The sequence below is a fragment of the Diplotaxodon limnothrissa genome, linkage group LG19, assembly GCF_057381915.1.
Source record: "Diplotaxodon limnothrissa isolate DT_005_m linkage group LG19, D_limnothrissa_male_GT1.1, whole genome shotgun sequence".
NCBI classification, from domain to species: Eukaryota; Metazoa; Chordata; class Actinopteri; order Cichliformes; family Cichlidae; genus Diplotaxodon; species Diplotaxodon limnothrissa.
In genome coordinates, this window is record NC_140614.1 from 13,419,663 (window position 1) to 13,438,387 (window position 18,725).

Consider the following 18,725-nt stretch of genomic DNA (forward strand, 5'->3'; position numbering starts at 1 on the left):
TTCCTGTTTTATAGAGGAAGTAGTGTTTGCATGTACAGATCGTTATTCAGATTTTCTCTGTGAGAAAAAAGCACAGAAAAAAAAAGATTGTGTCAATTCTCATGAATCTGTATGGGAACAACGAGTATTGTTTCTGGGAAGCTGCCCTACTTTCTTAGTAAAAACATATTTTGGTTCACTGGTAAAGTGCAAATGCAGTGTCTAAATCAAACTGAAAAGCATGTCATTTCATTATTCCCATCAACAAAAAATCCCAAAACACTACAAACTATCGTCCTTTCATTTCAAATGTTCTACTTTTACTCCTTGACAAATTAATCAAATTAAGGGCAGATTGGTTTGACACAGACAGCTGTGGTCATTATGCAGTAAGGACAATCTGCATCCGAGCCAGTAGGACGTCTAAATGAAAGTTAGCTGCTGTGGTCTTAGCCAGATTACCCTCTAACCATGGACTGAGCCACAGGTCGGCCATCCAGTGGTCTGATGGGTTTCTTTAAAGGCCTCCTGTTTTTGATTCATTTACATGTCTTGGTTTCCTGTGATGAGATGACCGAGTTTAGTCATAAGATTGTTTCGAGCGTCGCTTATCGGTGTCATCACACGTCTTTGTATGAGCGTTACTCAGTAAATGACGTGCAATGTGAAATTCTGTGAATTGCCACCACGGAAGGAAAAAAGAAAACATCCTGCAGCCATGCAGCCTTAAAAGAAACTCCTGTGGTTCGAAATCACATCTCAGTTTCATTCGGGGCTGTTAAACCATAAAAACATGCAACATGGCAATATGGGCAGAAGGATGTAGGCTATATTATTGCTTTTGCATCTGCATCTGTGGAGTTATTTTCGTGTCTGTAATGTGCAGTCAAGCAGAACAGGTCTGCTGTGAAAAACAGGCCTGAGAGAATCACCATAGACTCTGTGATTTTTATTTTTATTTTTGCAAGTAAAATAAACAGGAGATTAAAATATGAATAAAGGAGTTTTGCTTGCAAATCTAAAAGTTTGTACTTGTTGCTGAGATGATTGTAGTTTGGAAGTGCACTGAAATGGGCTCCCTCTTGTTTACTGACAGCAAATGTTGTCAGTCGCCACTTACGATTAAGACGTGTGTGATATTTTTCAGGGTAGGTTAAGCTCAACAATATCCAGGTTTGTTAACAAAACTCTTAAGATTCAAAATAAAGGTTAGAAAAAATATTAATTTCTTTCCAAAAATCTGCAGATTATCATTTTTGCATTAAAGAAGTAATCATTACATTCTCACAGCTGAAATTAGGAACATATTTCACATCTTGGCTTCAAAAGTGTGATGATGATGATTCAGCAACAGTTATCGTGTTGTTCATGGCCCACGTCTCTTAACCTTTACATTTCCCCCTCTTTTTAAGCATAAATAGTCACAGGTAATGAAACATCCATTAATCAAACTGATGAGTAACAGCTTGACATATCTTAGGAAAATATGTTCGGTTGTAACCAAATATTTTCCAGGTGCTGTCAGTACACTGATGACATCACATGTTTTCCTTTGCTAAGGTTTGTTGAGATCTAAAAACTGTTTTTATTCATTTTTTTCATACATTTCCCAGCAATGCATCCAGGGAGACGGTTAAAATGCGACACGGCTGATTTAACAGATTGTTCTTTGGGAGACTTTTAAGAGCGACGCGTCTCCCATTGCTGCTGAATTTGTTTGTGTTTTTATGAGATCAGCAGCTCGTTAAGAGGTCACACAGCAGAGTGTCGTGCTGGCAGCTCTCCGGGTCCATCTGACACTGTGACCGTTGCTCCCGCTTTGAGCGGGAACCGACTCCTACAGTACAGCCCCGCAGAGAGGTGCTCCACTGTGGGAACTGGGAGTCGCCCGGTTCCAAAGATCAGTCTCTGTAGACTCGGCATGGATGAGAAACTACCTTCACTGGGATCCTTCTGAACTAGGAGAATTCTCTCTCTCTCTCTTCATCTCTCCCTCCATATCCCACTCTGCATCAGCAAAGCAGTGCTCTGTGTGAGAATGGTTGCATCACAGCTCTCGCGGTTTCTTAGCCCCTGGCCCCTGTGTTCCTCGGTCAATCTGTGGGAACCCTGATTTTGGACGGTAGTTGCTGTTCCCACCACCAGTCTGGTTAGAAAATAGACTGCTGGCCAACGTACCAGGCACCCAAAACAAGCCGGTTCAGGCCCACTGCTTCTCACGGGTTCAGGGCAGAGGTTGTTAGTGGCTCCAGAAGAGGCTGTAATTGGTTTCGCATGCAGGTATCATAGAAGCGACAGCGGATACTGTTATCATGAGAAACTTTCTCTGTTTCGCTTTGTTTGTGTCTTATTTCCAGTTCAGTGTTTTATCATCTTTCTTTTGAATAAAGATGAAAAATCCTGGAGGCCAATAAGCAACAGACAGAATAAACAAAGCAGTCGTTAGTTATTCTTTTCTATCGCCATGGGGCAAGTTATGCGTCTATTTTTTCAACTTTACCCACTTAAAAAGTGGTTTTGTTTGTCCTATACACCAATTCATCATGCCTTTTGACTACAATCACATCCAGACAGGCAGCCTGATCCAGGCAAACGCTTCCCCTCTTTCCGGGAGAGTTACAGTTTTCGGAAGAGGAGCAGCAGCGCTGCAGGAACAGAGAGAAGATGAAAAAGCAGCTCTGCTCGTGTACATCCACGACTAAGGCAGAGCCAGATGAGAGCCTCTCTGCTCCACACATGTGGACAAGAGAGTCGGGTCTCACAGAGTGTGTGAAGACAGCTGTAAAATTCCCCTGAGCCTGGCCTAATTGAAAGCTTATCATTTTCTCTTTGTGCTTCCTGAGTGGTGGGGGATCAGCGAGGGGCGAGGCAGAGCGCTTCTCTGTGATGAGACCTGGAGGAAACGCTGTTGTGAACTCGCACTGTAAAGTGGAGCTCAGACCGTCTTGGTGGAGGGCTGGTGCGAGATCTGTCAGCGGGGGATTGTGTGTGTCTGCGTGGAAATGCTTTGAGTGTGCAGAGTTAATTGAATGCAGTGTGTATCGAGGCTGCATGTGTGCATCCTGAGGCTCTGTTGTTCTGCCAGCCATAGAAGGCCTGACACAGACACACGCATGCAGCAGAAGCCACACAAAGGCGAAGAAAGGTGAGAGCTGAACGAGAAGAAAGGATGAAAGAGGCAAAGAAAGAGAAAATGCAAGCGTCTAAACACAGGAAACAAAAGAGTGAAAAATTAGTGAAAAACAAAGTGAAAGCCTTTCATGGCACATCAACAGGTGGCATTAGTTAAAGAGCGAAGAATTGTGGGTATTTGGTGTCAGGATAACCACATCTGAAATCAGACCACCCCGCAAGGTGGCATCTCAAGTGTTTAATCTTATGGCTCGGCTTCAAATGGGGCAAACAGATGGCATCGGCGCGGTGTAAATTAACGACCGCGCCGTCGGTTAAAAAAGGCCGCCGACATTCCAAACTTCTGTATTGTTTTTAACAAGTGACGACTTGCCGACGTGCGCTAACATGGAGGCTGCCAGGGTGGTGTCGGATTCCTGAGCAGCGTTTTATTTACGCTCAGGGTACCACCGCGCTGACAGCTGAGGCATTTTCAAACCTCTGGGAAGCGAGAGGAATTGCCAGCGAGAGTTTCGCTAATGGGAGAGAGGAGGAGAATTATTAGAGGGTTACTGGGCACAACCCAGCAAATGTAAGGTTATGAGATGAAAACAGTGGCATTCGTGGTATTTTTTCTGTGTGAGCCGAAGAAGTTAGAAGTACAGAAATGTGCTGGCGTGGAATCGGGTCCCATGGATGTTTATGAGGGTTTTCTTTTTCCTTCTTCATTTCTCAGCTGATGTGATGGTGTGTTGGATTCTGGAGATGATTTAAAAATGTACCCCCCCCCCCCCGTGTTTTAACTCTCAACACCTCGCCCTGTTAAACTACAACACCTCACAAGCCTAGGAGTACTGCTACACTGTGCTATTGTTTTTATAATTAAGCAAATAAATTCAAAGAATGTGGCCATAAATCTGCAACTTTAATCTAACCTAGGTGTGATTTATTCATTTCACTCCAAGAGTTCCTTTGAAGGGGCTATAAGGGTTCATTCCTGGACTCTGCTGAAGTAGCTGTAGCCTGTCGGCTCTATTTTTATGTTCTCTTTGAGCCTTTTTTCTGATTGGCTGCTCCCTGTAAACAAAAGGTTTCACAAGTGGGTGGGCGGAGCCGTGAGCATGAAGTGTGGCCATGTTTTACAAATCTTATCCTTCAAAAGAAAACAGCTTTGGAGACAAAAGTGAGACACATTTTTTTTTAATTAAAATGAATAAAAACTACATTATCGCAAACTTTACAAGCACTCAGTATAGAAGCATTATCGATATCATTACATACATGGTGAAATTTTTTTTAAATTAACATACCAGTTTCAGATGTACATGCTTTGAGCATCAAAGAGATGGAGAGAGCAAGATGAAGGAACATTTTGCTGGAAAGGGATTGTTTAAAAAAAAGTAACATTGTGCTCTTTAATTAACACACAATAAAAATACGATTTACTCGCACACTTGGGCTTGTTTGCAGAAGAAAAACAAAAACAATATTTTTTGCCACACATTTTCTCCATCGAAAACATCCAAACAGTATTACAGGCAGTTGTGAAGATCTTTGGTTTTTTGTGTTTGAAGGAACCACACAAATCTCAGTACGTAGGTGGTTTCTCTAGCTGCATGATGTTTGCCTATAATGCAGTAAGGTTTTCAGGCACATCCAGGCCAAAGGGAGATGGGAATGAGACGCTGTCATTTAGAAAAAAACTAGGAATAAGGCAGAGGGCATACAAAACAGCTTGCATACTTTTTTTTCTTTACCTGAGCTGCAAATGCTAGCTTCTTTGGATCACTTCTCACTTTGACATTAAAGCTTACTTATTTATCACATGAGCCGCCAACTTTCAAAGTCATGAATCCTAATCATCTTCATTCTTGTGAAAGAGTTTCCTGGTAAATACTGGATACCTGATACTTCTTGTAGATATCTTTAGCACACCTCGTGCCAAGGTGATGTGTGCAGGCAGAGCTGGCGGAGCTACGACCCCCTGGCACTGACAGTAAATTAGACTGGGAGCCATAAAAGGTTTCAAAGCACTCACTGATTATTTAGAACAAAAGGACCGGTGCACAACAACAGAGGGTTTTTTTTCAACTGCCTCTGGTTTTGTAAGAAGATACCCCTTTTGACCCCACCTGTCTTCCTCCATCCCTTCATCCTCTCCTCCTAATTTATGGAAACACGGGATCACATGTGTAGCTAAAGGGGAAAGGCCCTCCCAGGACAGGGGGAATGCGCACACACACCTGTGGTGCAGGAATGTGTTTGTGTGTCTGATCACGAAATTATTTGGCGACTTAAGTTGATGTCTATATATCTATCCATGTTTAGTTCGGCACGCTTCTGGATATTTGTAAATGTATAAACCCAAAAATAAAGAGAGAAATGAAAGTTCAAACATAGTGCAAAAAATTCAGCAAATGGCTTTTTTGGTTTTTTTAAGCGCAGAAAGGCAATTTTGGAACTTTTTAAAAAGCTTACAGCTCTAGAAGATGCTGTTGGGCACTGTTCACTCAGGAATAAAAGTTTTAGTGCATCAAAGCTACATTGGAAGGCAAAAAATTACATTAAAGGTTTTGGTTTTTTTTATAATTTAGTAGCAATATATTACACAAATTCCAAATTTATACTTAACAACAAAACATGGTATATATACTGTATATATATTTATATAAAAAAAAAAGGAAAGGCAGAGAGAAATGCTTAAGGATTTGGGGTATATGCATACATTTCCTCAAATTTTGGCTCAAATAAATATGAAAGGTAAACTGTCTCATCCAGTTTAAAAATACCAGACTAGGACTTTTTTTTCTTTAGAAAAGGGCTTGAATAAGAACATCAAAGGAAAAGTAAAGAGTAGAGACAACAGGACTCCTACAGAAAAACAAAAAAACCAAGAAACCCTCCTCTGCTTTAGTCTTTATACATTCCTTGAAATATCAGCCACTGTCCTGTTGAAGCGTGATTGACTGATGACGCGGCAGAGGAGGAGTCATATCTAAAAACGTGACATGTAAAATGCTTTTGTTTCTCAATAATGCAGCAGTTGTGTCGAAACGTCCACTGCGCAGTGTGGCTCCAAACACTAATGTGTCCATTTGGATAATAAATTAGGCAATAAGGTACTGCATAACCACCGTGAGCGCACGAAACAGCCTTGGGTGCAACTGACAATGTTTTCACAACTGACTCAATAATTTTTTACAATGTTGAAATTTGACAGAAATTAAAGCTTTAAAAAGGAAGGATTGCTACAGCAGTGCAGCCATGCCTCGCAGGAGTCCAGCCCGACTTCTCTCCTCCACCCGCCGAGTGAGCTGGATCGGTCTGTTTGAGGGATTTCTGCTGCGGTTTTTCAGTTCGTCAGCTGTGCTGATTGATCACACCTCCGCCGCCTTTTGTTCATTTGTCTTTGATGAGTACCTGTTTGCACAAGACAAATGAGGCCGGCACATTACTGCGGCTTCACTCGTTTTACTCTCTCTTCTGTTTACAGTCTCTGCCAAGTAACGCGTCAGCTCGTATGGCTTTTCCGGTTCTTTGACGGTACCTCGGTACAGTGCAGGAGTTCAAGAATTTACAAAACAAATAGAAGTCTTGGGGGATTTGGTAAAAGCAGAAGGTCTTTAAAGCGAGTGCCGGAGAAATAAAAGACAAACATGCAGCATTTCTCTTTTTTTGTTTTTTTTTCTTCTTCTTTTCTTTCAGTGTTCAGCTTCTTTTTTCTTTGTTCATCATCCTCTTTACTTTGTTTTCTCCTTCTCTTCTTGTCTAGCTGTCTGTCAGTCAGTAAGGCCTCCAGACAGATTCATCCAAGCGACCCGAAGCGCTCATGGCTGTGGGGGAGTTGCTGTGGCTGCCGTCGGCTTCCACGCCCTCGCTCTGGGTGTTTAGGCCCGGGTTCATCAGGCTGTTGGTCCCGCCAGTGCCTGTAGCCCCCGAGCAGGACAGTAGGCGGGTGGGAGAGCGCTCGCCCCCGGTATTCCCTGGAGCCACCATGGAGAACTGGTAGGATCCAGAGCCTGTGCCATAATACAGGTAAGAGTTGGACTGGAAGTTTTGGGATTGGTTGTTTGAGTAGGGTGGTGGCAGGTAGGTGTGGTATCTAGTAGAGGCTGACATGCTAAGGCCACTAATGCCGGTGCTGGAGGTGTTGGTGGAGTAGGGGAAGGCCCCGGGGTAGTGCATGCGGGGATCTGAGAAGCGAGGGTCGGTCAGCGGTGACAGAGACGGGAAGGTGGTCCTCTGCGGGAAGAGCTCTGTAGTCGCTGTTATAAAAACAGAGAAACAAAAGGTTGGAAAGAGCCAGAAAACATTCAAACTGCTCTTGCAATTATGAAACCAGCGACTCAGAGATCTCTCTTTTCTATTATTCGCAAGAAAAAAAAGACCCACATTTCCAGAGCAGCAAATCTCCCCAGACCCCCAATTCTGAGCTCAAGTTTCTTGCGATATACCGGTCCATGGAAATGTTTGCTCAAAGTAATGAACTGAGACATTTCTTTGCTTAATAACAGTCATCAAGCACTGACAGCACATCATCCCACAGCCCCGTGCACAAGACTGAAGTTATGAAAAGGCCCCCTTGCCACAGCCCTCCCACCACTGCTTCAAAAGACGCAACGCACAGTTTTCTATCTTTTTCAGAGCAATGAAAAGAGGCATTGTCTGTAGTGAGGGGTGCTTTGTATAAACACAGACAGCTCGCTGCACTGTTGTGCGGCTTGTCATAAATCATATTTAGGTGGCAGAGGCAGACGGTCGCACTCGGAGACGGTCAGAGAGAAAGAGAAGGGGAGGGGACGCAGGAAGAGAAATTGTGTTTCTGTGTATATCTAAACTAATGTGTATCACAGTGAATGACCTGTCAGAGTCGCTGCCAAGTGTAATCTCACAGGTAACGAAGCACAGTGGAACCAGGCTGCTATGTCTGCCATTTCACTGCACACCTTCTCATTTATTCAGCTGGCAAAAGGGAAATAGAAATATTGCTGAAGGGTTCGGCTTGGCGGTTTGCTGCTCTGAGATTTGATGCCACTACTGTCACCAAGGAACTCAAACACCATATTTCCCTCCTCGCTCAGCTAAGGAGTGCTATTGGCTGATCTTACACCACCCGAGCTTGGGAAACGAACCCATTCACAGATTTATGAAAGCTGCCGACTGACACCTCCGATAGTATTTGTGTTTCAGTCCAAGTACAGCACCAGTTATTTTCCAAGTTTCTGCTTAATGTACTTACGATACCTTTGATTTATTTTCACTTTGTTTTAATTGCATGTAAGCTAAATGCTAACACTGGGAAAATTACCTGCTACTGTTGTGGTTTTACTGGCTTCAGACACACTTTTAAATTCCCAGGTAAAGGTGTGAAATATTAAGTGTTGCTTGGCAAGTTGACCGCGCCGAGTCTTTGTGTTCATGATACTCCGATATTTTCCAAAGCAATAAGGTGGCCTTCAGCCAGAACAAACGCCCTTGACCTGGTTGTATGCCATAAAGACTAGTGAGTGTTCCTCACACCTGATGTCAGCCTACAGTATGCGCTCAGCCCACGCCTGTGTACGCCCGTGGTTATTTGTTTGTCTGCGTGTGGCTTCCATGGGTCCAGTGTGCCCACATGACTTCAAGTGTAAAATGTGGATTTGGATGGCAGAGAAAAGAAAGCTTGTATTTGTCAAATAGCAAGCGCTTGCACGCCACAGCCCCGAGGGGGGAGAATGCCAAACTTGCGTGCCACGGTCTTGTTGAAATGTCTTTTCCCTGTGTCTGGAGAAGAGGGTCCATTTTCAGCTGCAAAAAAATCAGTTCCTTTGCAATTTCCATGGCCCCAGCTTTACTCTTTGTTTTTTTTTCAGCAACACATTGCTGCTGTTGAATTTCCTTTTTTTTGGGAGGGGATGAGGGAGTTAGTAGTGGTGGTGGTGGTAGGGGGGGCTGTTTCTTTTTCCAGAGTCTACCAGGCACAGGAGTCGAGCTCCGTATCTGATTTCACGCGAGGAAAATCCAAGCCCTCAGCTGCTGTTGATTCGGGTGAAGTGGAGTCAGCCTACTAATTCCTACCGGACTCTCAAAAAGCTTTTGCTCCCTCTCTCTCTCTCTCTGTCTGTCCCTTCATCTGTCCCACTCTGTGCTAAATTTAGGCTTCGGGGTGAAACCGGGGAGGCGTTCTGTGGCTTGGGGACACGACAGCTCTTGCTGCTGCCGCCTACGCCGCCCACGCCGCCCACGATCTCCGCTTAATTGAAGTCGGTGGAAATGTGTGGGCCAAACTGCGGTGGGGATCGACTCCTGTGTTCCGTCAGGGGAAACTGGACTGGACGCTTATCACAACACCTTAATGGGCTTATGCAGTCTCAGGTTTTTGGCTGGGAGCCCTGAGGAGTCTGGTACAGTACAGTAGCTCCCTCTGGAGGAGAGGGCTAAACAAAGTGTCCTGTAATTGAGAAGCAAAGTTTGCAGTCTGCTTTTTCTCCCTCTTGACTGCGTTGCATACCTTCCTGCATCCCCACCCTCCCCCACCCAACATAAGTGCAGGGTTTGCTGCTGCGGCTGTGGTAACGGTGGTGTATCTTTGGCAGAGAGGGTCTTCCTAACTGAGCCGAGTACTCGCTGCCTGTAACCTCTACGGCACAAAACCACACATGATCTCCATTAGGCTCATCTGAAACGTGTTGACTAAATTGCAGGGACAGGATAAAGGATGGACCCCAGAGGCCTAGCTAGCACAGTGTGTGATGTTCTGAGTGTATGAAGCGGGTAGCTGGGAATCGGGGCTTTTATAGAGAACACGGTGTTCCAGCATGAGCTCTGAAGTGCAGCGCCATGCTCTTTTTGAATTCTGCAGTGCCAAGGGTGGAGCCCTCCTCCTTTCTGCTTAGGTCAAGAAGTCCTCTAGTCCACACTCAAGCGTGTAACCCAGATATGACAGGAGGTTTGTCTCGTTTGCATACGGGAGAAACTGATTTTGGTTGTTAACACAAGGGCAGGTTTGAGGCGGTCACGTCTCTGTGTGTAATTGTGCACGGGCTTATGTGTGTGTGTGTATGCACGTGTGCCTGAATGTGGTGGCTGACAATGGGGGGGATGCAAATCCAGGCGTTCACCTGTGAAATGTTTACTCAGGCTTGATGCAAACTGTGACAGCCAGCACCCAGGGAAGGGTGTCTCAGGCAAATACGTGAAAGGAGGAAAAAGAGAGAAGCCCGGGCTGGTGCGGCTACGTGGAAAGAGCCACTGTGCTGTGTAATAAGAATGTTTTCTAATCTTTTTCTCTGATATAATCCCTGAAAAGGCCCAGCTGCTCTGCATTGTGGACTCCCGAGAAGGGATTTAAGTCCTTTCACAAGCAGAAAGCGTCCGGTTGATTTATTGACTGGTTTGAACAGTGGATGCCATTAGCTTGAGAAGGCGCTGTTGATAATTGGCCGACGAGTACAGGGTAACGTAACGCCACGGCAGGGCCGGTGCTGCAGAATAGGAGACCCAAATGAACACAAATGATCTCCAGGTGTTTATTTAAGCGCCGAGGCTGTGGAGCCGGAGCATCATGTCGGATGCAAATACCGATCACCTCTGTACTGTGGCAACACGGTCGGCAGCCCCAAAGCCTCATCCACGTTAGCACTTTATCATGTGAGCGCGGAGGATTTTGCATGTTCTCAACTCGTGACATGCAACACAAGCAAGGGAAAAAGAAGTTTGTGATTATAAAAACCCTGAGATTTCCCTAATGCGTCGACACACGAGGTGACGCGATTAAAATATTTTTTTGTTAAGTAAATCTTTTTCTGCGAGAGATACGATACTCACTTGTAAAGTGACTGGTGTGATGTATTTGTTAACCAGTCATTGGGATTGTAGCTACATGAGAATCGCTGTTGTTAATTTTTTTTTCTCACTGCTGTTTCCAGTCTCTCACACAGCCCCGAGTGCCTTTGCACAGACGCCAACAAACACGTATAATTCTGCTGTGTCAGTGCTTAGACACATTTCTTTAGACATTGCGTTGTATCTGATAAAATGCAGAAAAGAGAGCAAGAGCGCAGTGCTAAATCTAAAAGTCATTTTGTGTCTGAATGCGGGACTTCGTCACAGCGTGAGCGTATGAGTCAGCACGTCCGGTGTGGAGTGGTGGGTTGTGCGTAGGAGAATGCAAGACTGAGAGGGCTTTTAATCAAAATCGCCAAGATACAAATGAAACAAAGGAGAAGGGGGAAAGGCAGCGGAAGACAATGAAGAAAAAAAAAGCGAGAAGGATGGTGGCATTACGGGAACGCCGTGTGATGTAGTTGGGCCCTACAGGCAAAATGAAACAGACTCTAATATCATTGGTACGCTGGCGCACCCTTTCCAGCTTGTTTCTTTCAGTTTGGAAAAACTACGTTTACTAATTAAAACAAAGCAGTGCGAGATGTTTTTAAAGACTTATATTCAAAGCGATCTTCATTGTGTTTTGCACGCTTGCTCACACAAGTCCTTACTAGTGACTTCACCCTTCAGGCTGTTTTTTCGCAACTAGCGAACACCCTCGGTTTCAAATTGAAACACACACACAAAGACACCGTCATGCATAAACAACATCCTAAAATAAATACAGAGTCTCATGCTTAGTTAAATTAGTTCTTTTATCAAGTATGAAGTGTAATAGTGAGACTTCTTGCAAGAACCAACCATGACCTACTAAACACATCAAAACGTCTCTCCCCTTACCAACCAGTCTGCAGTCTGAGACACTCAGACAGGTTTCTGATTTGATTTTGACTTAAATATGTTTAATTTAATTTGCTTATATTTTATCTATAACTGTTGATTGCCTTTTAGTATTTCAGAGACTGCACGAACTGTTCTCGTATAATTTTCTGTATGACGGCATTTTATTGCATATAATGTGTTTTTAGAAACCTCCTTGTCAAGCTGGTTTTTGATGAGCGCTATAAAAATAACCTTGAAAGCCAAGAGACAAAAAGAGTGTGTGGGGTAAAAAAAAAAAGCAGTGCATTGCAGTGTCTCACCTGGCCATGGTCTCAGGTCCTCCTCCACCTTGCAGGTCTTCAGGGTGGGGGTGTCCATCTGCTCCTGCCACAGGGCTGCAAGAACACACACAAATACAAGCAATATGTGAGGATGTGGGCTTTATAAACAATCCAGTAGAGCAATTCTGGGAATTAATACGAGTTGTGTGCGTGTACAGGGTGAGGAGGTCACTGCCTGCGCCTTAGCAATCTAAAACACAATCCAAAAACGCCTTCTCGACAGACTGGGCAGAACCGTCTTGACATCTGGACATTTGGAGATGTTTTCCTGTCACAGGTCGGTCTCTGCTGACTGAGCAGTGAAGGCTGGGAAGAGGAGGGGTGGTTTTCTCACCACAGTGAGACCAAGCTTGGAAAAACATGCTCGATGGGTGCATATGAGATATTTTTGGGACTTTCAGGCGAGACACCGGAGAGACCTGTGAAGCTTATCCAGCCAAGCTGTCAGGAAGCCGAGGAGGGTCGAGGAGCTACTGGCCCAACGCGTGGGACCCTGCTTCACACTGGACGGTCACACCGCAGCACAAACAGCTGGCTGTTTGCTCTCGGTCTGAGACGGCGCAGTTGTTACACGACAACGTGCACGAAGCTGCGTGGAGCGCCTCGGCACATGTGCTGCGTGACAGCCCAGTCTGCGCGCCTCCGGATAGTGCTACGTCTCGTTTAAAACTTTTTCATCAAATGTGCGTAAATATTTTCAACATGCAGGCAGAAAAACGTGTATTACATTTTTCTCGTGTCGTCTCCCTTTAACGACAGCATCAATCAGCCGTCTAACCTCAGCGTGACTCTGCACACCCTCCCTCTCCCAGCCTCCTGTAGCGGCAATTAGGATGGAGAGGGGATGCCAGAGGCAGAGAGGAGGGCGGTGCTGGGTTGTTCACCTATAGCCACACTGGGCTTAACTAGTGTACGATCTCTGCTTCCCCTGGAGCTCCTCCACTTCCTTTGCAAAGACCCAAATCAGCACTCAGTCACTGAGAGGTCCTGCACTATGCCTCACAATGGCAAATTCTTAAACATAAATGGCCTTATTCAGAAAGGCTTGCAAGCAGCTGGTGCGATTCGCTCAAGAAAATAAACATTTCCTTCAAATATTTTGATTGGCCAGCAGACAACGTCAATACCAGAGGCACAGATTACCCCTGTTAATAAGACGGCCGGCCGCCCCTCAGCCCTGGGCGGAGCCGAGGAGTGAGGAAGGCGGTGGCTGAGCAGGGAAGAAGCGGCGACCGCGTCACTAATGAGAAGCTTTTGGGGTGGTGCCAGTGTAGTTTTGGAGAGGACTCGCATATAAACACACACATGTGCTGCTTTTTGAAGTGCATGTGTACATGAAAGGAGGAGGCTGAGAAGATGTTAGAGCCAAAATGGCGTCCATCCTCGTGACTCCGGATCTAGCGACGCCTCTGAGACATGTAACGCGCCTGCCGTAATGAAGCGTGTCATTGAGACACAGTGAATGCTGGTCCTTGTGCTGGCTTCCTGTTTCGCTCAGGCCTTAGGCGTCGCAGCAGGGAGAGAATGTGAGAGAGCGAGCAAGACAGAAAGAAAGACGCCAGCGAGGGAAGGGGAGAGAAAGAGAGCGTGTTAGAGAGGGGAGGAACACGGCCTTGGCTCAGCTATGTGGGACATTTGATATGTCTTTTGAGCCCTCACTTATAACGTGAGCAAAAACAAACACATGGGCTGAAAAATCCTATGTTCTCCTTCAGGGCTCGTTGTCCGCCCGCCCTTCCCCTCTCCCCAGACTCAATAGAGACTGTTCATGGCACACATGTAGTTTCTGTAATTGCTGAAATGTAAAACTGGGTCCGGCTCTGATGTGAAATTATAACTTACACAAACAGTTGAGTCTGGTAAAAAACATCTCGCTCTCACTTCTCCTTTTCTTTGTTTTTTTTTTTTGTGTTTTTTTCCCCACCAGGGCTTCAAAAGAGCTTTTTTTTTCTCAGTTGAAGAAAAGAAACATTTTCAGTTTGAATTATTCATCTCAGGGTCACAAAAAGAGACTAACCACAAGTGAAGCTTTCAGGCACCATAACAAATAAACTCTGTGGTGGCCATTGACATATTATGTAAATAGTGGAGTGCAGAAGTAAAACAGAGTGTCTAAAGGACTGTTCCAGTTCCTGCTCGTTTTAGTTGCATTTACCTCAGAGGGCCAGCTTCCTGCTCGGGTTTGGCACAAGTCTGCATGAAACCCAACGAGCGCGGTGGCTATACTCTAAAGCCTACACCACAGCTACCTGACGGCGCTAATTTCCTGTCTCGCTCTTGCTTCTAATTGGCTGATCGTGTCGTTCGGGATGTGTGAATTAGCTCGAGCCTCTCAGTTTGCGGCAGTAGCAGAGCGCTGCCTCGAATCTGGGGGGCCGGCCGGCTTGTTTATGTGGAGTAAACAGTGTGGTCACTGTGGACGAGGCAGGAGGGGCTGAATCAGGCCGGTCCTCCATCAAATGGGACTTTTTCGAGTCAATTCCAACTCAGAGGCCACAGCCTGAACGCACTGAGCGAGCGCGCCAGAGCCGAGCTGCAGCAGATGTGCGCCAGTTGTGCAGCGTGACGCCAGCGGTACCAACATTTGTAGAAGAGTTATTAACGGGCAAGAGCTTTCCGGGTAAAAGCTGAATACGGCAAAAAAAAAAAAAAAAAATTTAGTGAGTAATATAGTAGATCTGAAAGATTACGCCGAGTTTTTCAGCAACATCACCACATGACTCAGACACACACACACGCACACACTTTTGGGCCGTCATCAAAGCCCTGAGCACTTGACTTGATGGTGGAACGTTATGCTAGTATCTGATATTCATCTTCAGAGAGGAACACACAGGTGTTGGAACAAATAACATGTTAAGTGATACCACCTCAAAAGTGCCAGGACTTTCTTTTTGGATGATTAAATTGGTGCTCCATTTCTTTTCTCCCCCTCCTGCCTCTCTAACTGTTAAAACACATTTAAAGTTAAAAGAGCGTCTTTCTTCTCGGCTGTCTGTTAGAGGCTCTGCCAAGGGCTTGTTGAGTTTTGTCCGCTTTTAAAACGGATTAGGGTAAAACTGGAATCTGTTTTCCACTTTTAACTTTGATATAAATCAAATTTTCAATCAGCTGCTTGCTTCCCTTAAGACTGTAAATGCTGTCGAATACATTGTGTATCAGAGGAAGGGAAGAAAAAAAACTGCCACCCACAGATACACATAGTATACACATGTAGCTCACTTGAGGTTTTGAAAACCAGAATAACAATTTAGTACTTGATTGTCTGAGTGTCAGATTTGCTTGACTGCACGAGTTGAACCATGCATTTTTCAACCACACACACGCGCACACACACACACACACACACACACACACACACACACACACACACACACACACACACACACACACACACACACAGTCCCTCCACCCTAGCTGAGAATCATTCCACATGTCTATAGGCTTACCTGTGGACACAGAAGAACAAAAACAAGCAGCGAGTGTAGCGTCTGCCAGCGCGCAGGAATCCTGTCACTGCATGCACTGTAATGAGCTCTTAATTACCCTGTCTGTCTGGGACACTAGCGGAGAACTTGCAACACTAGAATGAAACTACGTGTGTGCGTGTGCGTGTTTTATTTTCAGTGTGCTTATGGTGCAATCATCTTTGTCTCGGTGTGATTTAAGAATCCAGCGGTAGCTGATGTCTGCAGACGTGTCCTGTTGACGAGCAAACTGAGACAGAATTTCACGGCTCAGACAACAATATGAAGCAAGGAGGCTTTAGGAGGAGGAGGAGGGTGACACTATGCTTTCCTTTTTGTAGCCATCTTCAGAGGGGACGGGGTTGGAGGGGGGGGGAGGTTCCAGCCTCGGATAATGGAAAACATCTTTTGTAACAGCAAGAAGGGAATCCATTTAATTATAACATGTTGATGGGCGATCTATCACCCGGCAATTCTCAAACAAACAGGCTTCGGGACTTAAAGTATCTGCAAAGTACAACAGCGTCTGGCAGGGATTGTCAAAAGCAGAGACGTGTGTGTTGTTGATATGTAAACACCTCCCTGTGTCTCTGGATGGGATTTATTACAACAAGTCTATTTTTGTTTGAGCTTTGCTCGTAATGCTGTTGTGCTGTTGTCTGTGCGCGATTCCTGCGCATACGGGACCGCTCTGCGGGACCCGTGCCACAACATACATCCACGGGCTGCCGCTCAGCCAGCGGATAGACGAGGTGGGAGGGAGAAAGGCTCTCTCCTCTGTTATTTAATTATTTTACCACTCTTGCCCTGCGGTGTGCCGTCACGATGGTAATACCACAGATTAAGGTGTGTGGTTTTTACAGCCCTTCCCCTCGTCTGTCTCACTCACATGCGCTTCTTATAGACAGCCTCGAGTCACCGGCAGCTGTAACTTGAAGCTCAAGGCCTTTAACTTATCTTGACACTTCCAAGAGATGTTAGCGTGTTATGTCTGCTCTCCGACTACATGTGTGTGTTGCCACATTGCAGGCCTTTGAAGCCAGGCAAGTCTAATTCCTGCCCTAATCCTGCGTGAGGCAGACGAGAGCCGAGCGCTTCGTCTGCTGTCTGGACCGTGTCTGTACACCTCCCCGCCGATTGGCGTGCATCCCCACCGGCCCGCCCATGCGCTCCCCCCGCCCACTTTTCAAGTCAGAAACCTAAAGTGTGAGCTTTGCTGCAGGGGTCTTTTTATTGGCAGGCAGCCTGCGGTGCGCACGGCAAACCCTGAGCCGTCAAAAAATGATCATCACAGTGACTGTATTGTGTCGAAGAGCCGCACCGTTTAGTTTCAGCATAACCTGTCGCTGGTGTTTCTAAAATGGCTGACGTGTTTTCATCTGGGTACACGCCGTACAGGGGAACAAAAGCGATATCAACAGTAAGTAAGGACAGGGGAGAGAAGGGTGAAAGACCCCGTGTTCTCTGCAGTCAGCTGTAAGATAGCCCCATACTGGTGAGTCAGCGCTGGCTAAGCTAAGCACAAGGCCAAACAGTGTGCACACTGATAGTGTTCCACCCACACACGGCTCAGAGGTTCCAAACAAGCCCTCCTGTACACAGCAGCATGCTGATACAAAGGTAATGAGATTCATTAGCCAGCATGAGAACCAGAGAGTGGGCCGAAGTTTGCGTTCAGGCATGTGTGCTTCCTGTTAAAGAGGCTCCAACAGAGAGGGAAGAGTCATCCTCACCCACGCAGCTGTCCACAGCTGACACACAGCCTCCTCCCCTCCAGTCGCACCACCTCTGTCTGACTCTCAGCTCTCCCCCCAGCTTCCCCCGCACCCCTACACATTCGGACAGTCTCAGACTGACGTGATTGCCAAGGTAGCGGAAGGCTGCTACATTCCTGAGGCTGTAGTTGCACGGTGTGCGGAGGCCAGCTTCGGCAACTTGGCCAAGCTCGGCTGGCAGCGGCGGCCGTGCCACCTGGCTGCAGATTCTACCCCGCGCACTGTGGGGCCCAGACCCACCAGCGCAGGGCATCCGGGGACAAAGCTGACATGAGCTTCCCCTCGAACGGCCAACACATAACAGCTCTCAGATTAGTGGAACAGACCTCAGGAAAGTTTGCGGAGAACATGAAAGTCTCTTGGCTTAGCTCAGGGTGAGGTGAACAGCGTGTGCTGTGCTGACATATGAACAGATTCAATTACTTCAGCCAAATTAAACCAAATATGTTCGGCTTATTAAAGGAGATTTTCAGTTCTAAGTCATTAAAGGGCCAAATTAAAGTGTACATATTCTTCCTTCTAACTCATTTTTGAAAATATGGGCTGTAGATGACTTTCTTCTCTTAAATATGTTTGTGGAAAATTAGATAAACACGGTTAAAAATATGCACACTTTGTTTTGTCTACAGTATCGCGATAGTAGGAGCAGGAAGTCGTTTCTTTCAGCTGATCTAAGTCTGTCATGAAGCTAAATAATGTGGGTCGCCATTAATGTTTACGAGCTTCCCGTCACAGGTAGATGCACAGTGATGCTTTGTGGGTGTAGCTCAGTAGAAGAAAATGGCTCCAACAAATAAAATTACTCACAACAACATTTGTGTATTTTTAGATGTAGCCATGTTGAGTTTTTCAGATGTGTGTGTGTGTGTGTGTGTGTGTGTGTGTGTGTGTGTGTGTGTGTGTGTGTGTGCTCAGAGTCAAGCAAAGGCCTAAAACTATCAATAAAAAGGGTCAAAGTTGAATCATAAATAAAGGTCAGCACGAAAGTAACAGCAAATTACGTTTGTGAATTTTCCCTACACACACTCATTCAGCGTCACAGTTTCACAACTAGTACTTTCGAAAGAGATGTGAAAGTTTGCTGGTTGTACTCGTATATGTCAGTGGACCTCCTTACCTGGTGTGGTGCCAAGGTGGGGTTGGTGGATTTGGCGAGGATTGGTGTTTCCTGGGCCTATCCTCATACTCCGCTGGTAGCGTTCGATCTCTGACAGCCTGTCTGAGAACTGCATCTTCTGGGTGTCTTCTAACTTCACCCTGTGCCCTGAAAGAAAGACATGAGGAGGAGAGAAAGTCAAGCACTTGCACATTTTACCTCCTACACAACCTGGAAAACTGGCACTTGTTGCCAGGCTTGTACA

General features: G+C 45.7%; 1 protein-coding gene across 1 annotated transcript in view; it reads right to left on the reverse strand.

Annotated features, from left to right (window-relative positions):
* Nucleotides 1–5,781: 5,781 nt before the first annotated feature.
* The window catches only part of runx3 (RUNX family transcription factor 3), a 28,411-nt gene continuing 15,467 nt past the window's right edge, over nt 5,782–18,725 (reverse strand). The window contains exons 4-6 of the mRNA XM_085343644.1: nt 18,482–18,628; nt 12,102–12,176; nt 5,782–7,355 (exon numbers count right to left, since the gene is read on the reverse strand). Of these exons, the coding sequence (XP_085199770.1) occupies nt 6,874–7,355; nt 12,102–12,176; nt 18,482–18,628 (704 nt within the window). The 3' untranslated portion in view covers nt 5,782–6,873. The remainder of the gene's footprint in view (nt 7,356–12,101; nt 12,177–18,481; nt 18,629–18,725) is intronic.